General features: G+C 49.0%; 1 protein-coding gene across 1 annotated transcript; it reads left to right on the top strand.

Moving 5' to 3' along the window:
* The first annotated feature begins 340 nt into the window (after window positions 1–340).
* On the top strand, window positions 341–6,637 carry Eral1 (Era like 12S mitochondrial rRNA chaperone 1). Its single transcript, XM_021176815.2, has 10 exons — window positions 341–627; window positions 2,305–2,432; window positions 2,798–2,875; window positions 3,457–3,503; window positions 3,687–3,748; window positions 3,904–4,016; window positions 4,099–4,347; window positions 5,479–5,628; window positions 5,745–5,825; window positions 5,931–6,637. Exons 1-10 carry the CDS (start codon window positions 345–347, stop codon window positions 6,051–6,053), a joined length of 1,314 nt encoding a protein of 437 aa, XP_021032474.1. The 5' UTR covers window positions 341–344; the 3' UTR covers window positions 6,054–6,637.
* The last annotated feature ends 4,413 nt before the right edge of the window (window positions 6,638–11,050 follow it).

Raw genomic sequence — 11,050 nt, 5'->3', positions numbered from 1 at the left:
AGTTTCTCCTCTTGAGGCGCTAAGAGGAGCTTCTGCGGTTTGGTGTCCCGAGGAATGTCATTAGGAAGACATGGTTAAAAAGATCTTTACACAACTTTGGCAGGAGGAGAAATGATGTGTTTGGGAGTCCAAGACGACCGTTATACGCAGGCAGGAAACACAGCATAATTTTGCCTTTCCTTCGCCTTTGGATACCGTCTTTCCCTACACCTCCTAGGGTAGCCCTTGTTGTAGAATGGAGATTCTGTTTGGGCCGGTCTAGCTTTCTTCCACTCGTTGGTCTGTGGGCTTCTCGGTCCAATCGCGTCGCGCTTCTGATCCGTACCAGGGTGCATTGCGGCAAAATGGCTGCCCCCAGGTGGTACTGCGCTGGGCTTGTTCGGGCCTTGTTGGGGGTCCGGCAGGTGGGTTCGCATGCAGGGAGGGAATGGCTTGCTCCGCCCGGCTGTCTTCTAGGTAGCCAGGCGAGGTGCGTGTCCTGTGTCGTGGGCGGCACTTTCTCTGGTCCCCTCCTGGCCTCGGCCTCTAGTCGTTATGGTCAGGACTCCGCCTTGGACCGTATCCTTGGATTTCCTCAGCCTGACAGTTCGTTGGTTCCGAGCGTCCCCGCTGTGTCGGTGCACAGAGGTAAAGGGTCCAGCTATGTTAGTTACAGGTGTTTTGTTCTATGACATGTTTTGATGTGTAGCCCAAACCTGCTTGGAACTCGGATCTTCCCGTTGCACCCTCTTAAGTGTTGGGATTACAGGTGTTGGCCATGACCGGCCTCTGATGGTTTTAGCAGTGGAAATCATGTATCGTAAGTAAAATCCCTCTGCCTCTGGGAATAGCAGTTTAACTTCTCATTTAATAAAAAAAATAAACCTGAGCCCAGTGGAGAAGGCTGTCAAAGAGTTTGAAAGCGACGGTCTGTGAAACAGCAGACAAAGGCTCTTGTTGCTTGACAACCTGAGTTTAGTTCTTGGGACTCATATGGTGGAAACTGAGACCCAGAAAGTTTTGCCCTAACTTCCATAAGCTCCCGCTGACACACAAATAAATAAATATAGCAACATAAAGAGCTTTAGGACTGTGAAGAACCTAGACCCTCTGTTCATTACAGTCATTAGTCAAGGCAAAGTTGTCTCCCTCAGTCCTCAATGCCCAGCCTGTGTTGTTTTTTTTCTCTCCCATACAGTTGTCATTTTGAAAAAGAAGTTATTCATAGATAGTTAATGTGATTCCACATTACATATGAAAAAAAAAAAAAAACCAAGAGACTTAGAGAGGTTAGGTAACCTAATGAAATCAAGTAAGCTCAAATGCCAAACTAGTCTCAAAGTTAAGAATGGGTGGCTTCGCCGGGCGTGGTGGCACACGCCTTTAATCCCAGCACTTGAGAGGCAGAGGCAGGCGGATCTCTGAGTTCGAGGCCAGCCTGGTCTACAGAGTGAGTTCCAGGACAGCCAGGGCTACACAGAGAAACCCTGTCTCGAAAAACCAAAAAAAAAAAAAAAAAAAAAGAATGGGTGGCTTCTGTCAAGCCATTACCAGGTCCTCAAGTCCTCATCAAGCAGTATAGATCCAATACGTGGATCTTGAGCTCTATCTACTTGGTTTGATCCTAAATTAAGTTTGGCCTATGGTGCATGCCTGTAGTCCCTACACTGAGGAGGTAGAGGCAGGAGGATCTGGAGAATAATTTCAGCTCTGACTGTGGTACCCTAGGCTGCTATGAAGGTACTGCAAAATGTTTCAGTCTCTCCTTATGATACTGCATTGCAGGTAACAATGCCTAGTCTCCTACCAGACTGTAGTCCATGCTACTTGAGAAAGTGCTATTTTCTTTCAGGGTGACATTGAGACAGAGTTTCACTCTAGACCAGGATAACCTGGAGCTCACTATCCCCAGCCTCCTGCCTATGAGGATTTCAAGTTCGAGCCACCACATCCATTTTATAAAGTGCCGTTTCTCTGGTATCATTTAGTGTGGTGGTTTTGTTTTTTGAGGCAGGGTCTAGTTATGTAGCCCAGGTTGGCCTTGGTCTCAAAGTCAATCCACTCTTTTTTAAACCTCTTTTTTTTTGTTTAAAGATTTATTTACTTATTATATAAGTACACTATAGCTGTTTTCAGACACATCAGAAGAGGGCATCAGACTTAGAGAGGTAACCTAATGAGATCAAGTAAGCTCAAATACCAAACTAGTCTCAAAGTTAAAAGTGGGTGGCTTCTGCCTGGGGTGCTCATCTTTTATGTTGACTGCCTCCTTGGTTATCAGAGATGAGTATCCAACCTATCACTCCTGTTCCCATCCTAACACAGATGAGCAGAATCTACTCTTGGGGCATACTCCTGACATGCCTGAGAATTCACGGGTCCTCCGCGTGGTCCTCCTGGGAGCCCCAAATGCAGGGAAGTCAACACTTTCCAATCAGCTGCTGGGCCGTAAAGTATGCCACAGATATCTCAACCTCTACACCTCCCTTTTTACACGTTATTTTCTGTATATGGGTGTTTTGCCTGCAAGTATGTGTACTGCTTGTGTGCTTGGTACCCAGAGAAGCCAGAAAAAGGTGCTGGATCCTCTGAAACTGGAGTGACAATCAGTTGTGAGCCACCACTTAGGAACTGGGAGTTGAACCTAGGTCCACTGGAAGAGAAAGTAGTTCTGTTATCCACTGAACTATCTCTCTAGCCCTCTATACCCATCTTTTTTTTTTTTTTTTCTTTTTTTTCCCATTCACTTCTTGCTTTTCTTTTATGGATGGCCTGGGAGAGATCTGGGGTCTCATTGGAACCTCTCTCTTTCTGGAAGGTGTTTCCTGTTTCAAAGAAGGTGCACACTACTCGATGTCAAGCTCTGGGGGTCATCACAGAGAAGGAGACCCAAGTGGTAGGTACTTGGCAGAAGTTCTGCAATCAAGATAGTGAAACCAAACAATTAGCCTTTAAAAAAATTTACCTGGCAGTGGTGGTGGCTCACGCTTTCAATCCCGGTTCTTAGGAGGCAGATCTCGGTGAGTTCAAGGCCAGCCTGGTCTACAATCAAAACGAACCAAAAACCTGCCTCTGCCTCCTGAGTGCTGGGATTAAAGGCGTGTGCCACCACACCCGGCTTTCTTTTTTCTTTTTTTTAAAGATTTATTTATTTATTATATGTAAGTACATTGTAGCTGTCTTCAGACACACCAGAAAAGGGTGTCAGATCTTGTTACGGATGGTTGTGAGCCACCATGTGGTTGCTGGGATTTGAACTCATGACCTTCGGAAGAGCAGTCGGTGCTCTTATCCACTGATCTATCTCACCAGCCTGACTCTGCAAATTCTTGTTAGAATCCTTGAATCCTTACCTAATATGAATAAAGCCCTGGACTGAATCCTAGGACCTAAAGTGTGTGTGGCCCTTTTCTCCACTAGTCCATTAAAAACGTTTTCTTTTTTGGGGGGGCGGTGTGGGTATCTTTCTGATTCTAGATTCTGCTTGACACACCTGGCATCATCAGTCCTGTTAAACAGAAGAGGTATTAGCTATGGGGACACATGCTTGTGTGTGTGTTGGGGGAGGGGTGACTTAAAAAAAAAAAGAAGAGAAAAGGGGGAGGGGATATTTGTTCATAGAAGCTGGAAGTTTTCCCTTTTATCTACCATTCCTCATAAGAACTGACCAGTCATAAGCCTTCCTGACTGATACATTTGTTCTTTAGGCACCATCTGGAGCGCTCTTTGCTGGAAGATCCATGGACGAGCATGGAATCTGCTGATCTTGGTTAGACTCAAACTAAAGATCTGAAGCCCTATTAACGGGGCCTTTCATTCCTGGGAGTTTGGGAGCCGAGGTCTGGCCGGGGCCCGTAGCCAGGAACTTGTCGTGGGTCAGGAGGAAGGTTACAGGTATCCTTTTGCCTGTCTGCCACCTTCTAGTTGTAGTTCTTGTGGATGTGTCAGACAAGTGGACCAGGAGTCGGCTCAGTCCCCAGGTGCTGCAGTGCTTGACCAAGTTCTCTCAGGTCCCTAGCATCCTCATCTTAAACAAGGTAAGGACTGCCCATGTGAGAGAGTTTTCCTTCCAGCGTCCCATGGCTCTCACCATGCACTTTGTTCATCCCGCATGTCCAGGTAGATTGCCTGAAGCAGAAGTCAGTTCTCCTGGAGCTGACAGCAACCCTCACTGAAGGTGTTGTCAATGGCAAGAAGCTTAATGTCAAGCAGGCCTTGCGCTCACGCCCCGGCACCCACTGCCCTGGCCCTGAAACTGAGGGCCCAAATGCACACTCAGTGAGGAACCCTCAGAGAATTGGCTGGCCCTACTTCCAGGAGATCTTCATGTTATCAGCACTAAACAACAAGGATGTGAACACATTGAAGGTCAGTTAGCCTTGCCCATAATCCACCACTTCTACCATGTTATGATAGGCCTCATCCAGACCAGCCTGACTATCCACCAAGATCCTATCTTTTAAAAGACAAAACAAAACTCTGGCTCTGGTCATTATGTTTGTTTGTTTGTTTTTTTTTTTTTGGTTTTTCGAGACAGGGTTTCTCTGTGTAGCCCGGCTGTCCTGGAACTCACTCTGTAGATCAGGCTGGCCTCGAACTCAGAGATCCGCCTGCCTCTGCCTCCCGAGTGCTGGGATTAAAGGCGTGCGCCACCACGCCCGGCATTCATTTATGCTTGTAATCCCAGCACTTGAAAGGCCAAGGCAAGAGAATCAGGATTTCAAGGTCATTTTTAACCACATAGTGAATTCAAGAATAGCTTCAGTTACAATGAGACCCTGTCTCAGGAAACAGAAAATAGCCAGGTGTGGTGGCACACAGCTGTTATCCCAGCACTCAGGAGGCAGAGGTAGAAGGATTACTCAGTTTGAGGTCAACCTGGTTTCCATTGTGAGTTCTAGGCCAGCCAGGCAACATAGAGACCAGAAGCAAATTAGGAATGTATCTCAATTGGTAGAATGCTTGTCTCGTGTGCTGGATTCAATATCTAGCCCCACATAAGCTGGACACGTGGGTGCACACCTGCTGTTGTAGCACTTAGGAGATAGAGACAGGAAGATTGGAAGCTCATTCCCAGCCTGGACAAATGAGGATGGACAAGGCCAGCTTGATCTGCCTGAGATGCTCTCTTTTTTTTTTTTTAAAGATTTATTTATTATATGTAAGTACACTGTAGCTGTCTTCAGACACTCCAGAAGAGGAAGTCATATCTCGTTAAGGATGGTTGTGAGCCACCATGTGGTTGCTGGGATTTGAACTCTGGACCTTTGGAAGAGTAGTCGGGTACTCTTACCCACTGAGCCACTGAGATGCTCTCTTAAAGGTGTTTCAGTCAGTTGTGGCAGCTCGCCCCTGTAGTCCCAGGGCTTGTTGGCTAACGCAGGGTCAAGAGTTCGCCAGCCTTAGCTACTATGTAGTAATGTTAAGGTCAGCCCTGTCATGGCCATTTCCTCCTAGAAGCATGGGGGTTAAGAACCTCCTCTCCCTTTGTTCCCACAGCAATACCTTCTGACACAGGCCCAGCCAGGACCCTGGGAGTTCCACAGTGGTGTGCTCACCAGCCAGACACCCGAAGAGATCTGTGCCAATAAGATCAGAGAGAAGCTCTTAGAGTACCTGCCTGAGGAGGTGCCCTACGGTGTGCAGCAGGTGTGGGCAGAGGAAAAGGACCCAGGGCCTGTATACCAGGCTCACCCCTGGAACAGTTGGGTACTAAGAGATACAGAGATGAGCCTGCCTGACATTCATGATGTCTCCTTATACAGAAGACAGTGATATGGGAGGAAGGACCAAGTGGGGAGCTACTGATCCAACAGAACCTTCTGGTGCCCAAAGAATCTCATGTGGTAAGTGAGGGATGCTTAAAGAAGGGTAGCAGTATTACCCATGGCCTCTTCCCCATCTGTGAGACCGAGAGCAGAACCATGTGCCTCTCTTTTCACTGCTTGCAGAGGATCCTGATTGGTCAGAAGGGCCTCTTGATCTCCCAGATTGCACAGGAGGTGGGCCGGGACCTCATGGACATCTTCCACTGTGACGTTCTCATCCGCCTCTCTGTGAAACTCCTCAAATGACCATCCTCTGTTGCTCTCCCAGTGGATCCCTGCTCAAGCTGCTGGCAGTCACTGACTAGAACTATCCCTGTCAGAGGGGTCTGCAGGACTGGGAAGGGCCATGGACACTGACTGGTTTCCATTGTGAGGGACCCATGGCTCCAGCTGCATATGTAACAGAAGATGGCCTAGTCGGTTGGTCATCAATGGGAGGAAAGGCCCTTGGTCCTGTGAAGGTCCTGTGCCAGCCAGTCTGGCATTGCCGAGTCTGCACAGCGCTTGCCCAACCATGTTTCCAGTGGAGGAGAGAAGCTGCCTTAGCTTGGTTCTCAGGGAGTTCCTCTGCCTAGGGTCTCAGTCAGTTATATAGGATACGTGCTGAACTGCATCCTAGAACCCATGGCTCTAAGTCATATCCCACCCCGCTAGCATTGGAACCAAACTCTTGCCCTGAGTTTCCAATTGTTGGTAGGAACACAATTTTTCTCTTCTCCCCCAAGTTCCTCACCTTGAAGTTGTATAAGGACCCGTGTTTCCTTTTTTTGGTTTTATAAGACAGGGTTTGTTGTTGTTGTTGTTGTTGTTGTAGCAGCCCTGGCTGTCCTCTTTCTCTGTAGACCAGGTTGGCCTTGAACTCATAGAGATCCATCCACCTGTCTGCCTCCTGAGTTCTGGGATTAAAACTGTGTGCCAACACTGCCTGACTTTTTTTATTTTTTTATTATTTTATTTTATTTTTTTGAAACTGGGTTCTCACCCTACAACTCTGGTTGGCTATCCCTTCATAGATCAGGCTAGCTTTAAACTCACAGAGGTCCTCCCATCCCATCCAACCATCCAGCCTTGGATGGTAATAAAGTTAAATGACAAGTGTTCTTATTCTTATTTTTTATTTCTTTGGCACAGTGAAGAGAAAAATATACCCATTCCCCCAACCCCATTCTCTTGTCAGCCTGGGTGTCCTTTTCTTCCAGCAGTCTGCTCCAGGGTCACGAGGTCTTCTTGGCACAGTTTGTGGGAGCAGCAAGAGAACCGTTACCATTACTAAACTCAGTAATGGTAACGGTTTCCTCGCCATTCCCAAGTGCCACGGCTGTCAGCAGGCTTGATAGGCCGAGCTCTGGAGGTGGGGTACCCAGACTAGTACATCATCTATACTGTAGTGTCTCATCACAAACTTACAGTATATGATGATATCCCAGCCAAGGTCCTGGAGGAGGAGGTGAGCAGCAGGCCTGGCGTGAGCCAGGGGCTTGGCTCAGGGTCAGTCATGGACACCTAAGTCCCTACCTCTGCTTCTCCACTCCCTCCCAGAGCAGCAGCTCCCTGATTCTGTGGTCCAGGATAACCCAGGCGGCTTAGAGAAGGAAGCTAAGGTCTATTCAGGTCTCTTACGGATCCAGAGTTACAGGCAGAAAGAAGTCGTGAGGCAGGAGCTTCCCTCTGGCCTGACCTATAAGCAGGCTGACAGCCACTCCAAGGACTGCTTACCTGGAGCTGGAGTGGAGCTGGAGCTGCGTCCAGGGAAGCCTCTGCACAGGGAGAGCCTGCCTTGTCTCTTCTCACCCAAGCAGCTTGGCTTTTAACCCTGTGGCCCCTCCCCTGGGTGGGGCACGTTTTCCCGGGTTCTAGAGGTCCCTGCTTCTTAACTCTTTGCCTGCTGGCTCCCTTTTTCTTTGTCTTCTGCTTAGTTTCCTGTCCTGGGAATGAAACTGAAGGCCCAAGATGCTAGTCAAGCACCCCAACACTGACACTACACCGCCACCCTGCCTTCTAAGTGGGTGACCATTCACCCCCAACCCCACAAAGCAGGTTACCTACCTACCCCACTGGGCTAGGAAAGAGACCCTTACCACTTCCTTCAGGGCTTAGTTGTTGGGGCCTCGCTGAAAGGTCCCAGTTTGTTGTGGGTGATGATGGGAATGTTAGTTGAATCTGAATAGGACCTGGAGGTCCTGGCAACTGGACCTAGATAGAATCTATCTGGGAGCAGGCTCCATGTACCCTCAGCCTGACTCCATCCCTAGGCTTTGACTGTGTTTGAGCTGGGTGGGCAGAGCTGAAGCTTGCCTGCCACCTCTGGCAAGGTCCCTGGACAAGTGGGCCTCTGCTGGGAAGCTGAGGAGCACCTCAGCCCCCAGGCCTTGTGGGAGCCAGTGTAAGGGTCGGGGCATTTCTTCAGAGCTCAAGACGCAGTGAGAGCCTGATACTGTGGAGAAGCAGAACCTTGTGCTGAGACACTCCCCACAGCTGAGCCTCTGCTATTTAGACCCTCATTCTGGGGGGTGTTCCGCCCCCTTTCTTATCCTAGACAGTCTGGTCTGTTTCTTCCTTTGAGGGTGGGGGGTGAGGGGTGGTGGATGGGAGTGGGAGGAGAGACCTAACCTTCAGTTCTGTGGAGGTGTCTGTTTTCAGCATTGCTCCACCTCTGCCATGCCTGATATCCCCTCAGCTAGTTAGCACTGTCAGGTCCCTAAGTGTCCTTGCCACAGGACGCTTCTCTATTCATTCTTTAATTTTTTTTTAAGATTTATTTATTTATTATAAGTACACTGTAGCTGTCTTCAGACACTCTGGAAAAGGGAGTCAGATCTCATTACGGGTGGTTTTGAGCCACCATGTGGTTGCTGGGATTTGAACTTAAGACCTTCGGAAGAGTAGTTGGGTGCTCTTACCCACTGAGCCATCTCACCAGCCCCCATTCTTTAATTTTTTAAAGACACATCTTATGTAGGTATGAGTGACAGTGCTTTTATTATTGTTTCTTTGTTTTGTCTTGAGAAAGGATCTCACTGTGTATCCCTGGATGGCCTGGAACTTTGTATGTAGCCCAGGCTGGCCTGGAACTTAGAGATCTGGCAGCCTCTGCCTCCTGAGTGCTTGGGTTAAAGGTGTGCAATATCTTGCCATGGTCTCCTTTTATTACTGAAACAGAGTCTCATGTGGCCTTACATTCCATTTTCCTTTGTTTGTGAAGATGGGCTTTCTCTGTAGACTTGTGTCCTGAAACTCTAAACCAGGCTGGCCTTGAACTCACAGAGATCTGCCTGCCTCTGCCTCTGATGGCTGGGAGTAAAGGCCTGTGCTATCACTACCAGCTCAGATTTGTAACTGAGGATGGCACTGAACCTCTGAGCTTCCTGTGTCTGACTACTGAGTGCAAGGGCTGCAGGTCTTCACCACTTCACCAGGTTTCTTCAGTGCTGAGAATGGACCCAGAGCCTTACAGCTGCGGGCAAGCATTGGAGCAACTCCACTCCATGCTCTGCCCCTCTTTTCACTTTCTGTTTTGGGTTGCTCAGGCTGACATTGAAGCTAACTGTATAGTTTAGGCAGCCCTTGATTTTTTTTAATCCTCCTGCCTCAAGCCTCCCAAGTAACTGGCATTGCAGGCCTTTGCCACCAGGCTGACTTGCATAAAGTGCTTTTACAAGGCACAGATGCTAGCCACTGGAGTTCAAATAAGCTAAGGCCTAAGTCTGCTCTGCTACCCATAGAGGACCACAGGGAAGGAAGGCTTCTGTTAGGCATCTGAAATTCTCTGTCTTTCTGTAGACTTGTGTCCTGAAACTCTAAACCAGGCTGGCCTTGAACTCACAGAGATCTGCCTGCCTCTGCCTCTGATGGCTGGGGGTAAAGGCCTTTCCTTCCTTCCTTTCCTTCCTTTCCTTCCTTTCCTTCCTTCTTCCCTCCCTCCCTCTTGCTTGCTTGCTTGCTTGCTTTCGTGTGTGTCTGAGTTTGGCCTGGAATTTCCTGTATAACTTGATCCTGCTTTCACATGCCAAATTATAGGTAGGCATCTGCCTTCATTCCATGCTCCGATGGAATATTCTTGAAAACATTTTGGAAACCCTGAGAATGCCCAGCGTTAACAGTGACAGGCCCCGAATGGCAGTCACAGCTTACTACATCCAGCTCTGTGACTTAGAACCAAACAGCCTCTGTTTCCTCAAATGTAAGATGGAGCTCTTGGTGTCCTCCTTCTGGGATGATGGTGAGGGCCAGCACACTGCAAATGTGCCTCTCGTCTCTCCTCTTTGCCTCACTAGCTATGTGGCTGGTGGCAAGTTGCTCTTCTCTGAGCTTCAGGAGTACTACATGGCCCAGCAAACTGTGCGTCACACAGGTGAGAAAATGTCACCATGGGTGCTCTGGCCGTGTCATCTCTTGCCTCCCTTTCATTTCTTGTAACCCTCCAAAGCCACCTCCACTCTAGGAGCCACAGACAGCCAAGCTCCTTCCCATATCAGGGCTGCCCACTGCGCTGCTCAGGCCAGACCCCAGGGTGAATTTGAGAGAAGTGAGGGTTCCTGGGAGGAGAGGGCAGAGATATCTCGACCAGCCAGAGAGTCTGTGGCCATGGCTCTAACTATGGGCGGGGCTTCTGCGATCAGGGTGTGGAGCAGGAGCAGAGTCTGGGCCTGGGCAAGATAACCTGGGATCCCTGATCCCCACACACTATCAGGGTAGGAGCCTAGCACGTGCTTATCAGGCCTGCAGGGGCCAGAGCAGGACCTGGGGCCACTTTCCCCTCCCAAGTCTGCCTTCCCTGATGGTGGCTTTTCCACTTCTCTGACTCCCTAGCTCCCTATGGGGAAATGGAATCCCTCTCCCTTCCTGGGAGTCAGATAATAATGGGAATGCATGAGGTAAGAAAACACCGTGTGAGCCCCCATCCTAACAGGTTTTGGCCCAGACTAGGGGTTTCATGTCTTTGAGACAGGATTTCTCTGTGTAGCTTTGGCTGTCCTGGAACTCACTCTGTAGACCAGGCTGGCCTTGAACTCAGAAACCTGCCTGCCTCTGCCTCCCAAATGCTGGAATTAAAGGCATGTGCCACCTCTGCCCAGCTGCTTTACTCTTAATTAGATTTTGTTTTCCAGAAGTCTTTGGACTAAGCTCAGCATTTTGGCGCAGGGTTGTTACTCTAGCACCTGGGGGGTGGAGGGGGGAGGGTCAGAAGCACAAGGATATCCTCAGCTGCACAGCCAGTTGGGGGGGGGAGGGAGAGAGAGACA

Source organism: Mus caroli, chromosome 11, assembly GCF_900094665.2.
Source record: "Mus caroli chromosome 11, CAROLI_EIJ_v1.1, whole genome shotgun sequence".
NCBI lineage: Eukaryota > Metazoa > Chordata > Mammalia > Rodentia > Muridae > Mus > Mus caroli.
The sequence above is the reverse complement of the archived record's forward strand: the minus strand, read 5'-3'. Positions and strand labels throughout refer to the sequence as shown.

Coding starts and splice junctions, on each gene's coding strand:
- Eral1 (XM_021176815.2), top strand. CDS start 345: ATGGCTGCCCCCAGGTGGTACTGCGCTGGGCTTGTTCGGGCCTTGTTG. Junction 628..2,304: donor CGCTGTGTCGGTGCACAGAG/GTAAAGGGTCCA, acceptor ATCCTAACACAG/ATGAGCAGAATCTACTCTTG. Junction 5,629..5,744: donor TGCCCTACGGTGTGCAGCAG/GTGTGGGCAGAG, acceptor CTCCTTATACAG/AAGACAGTGATATGGGAGGA.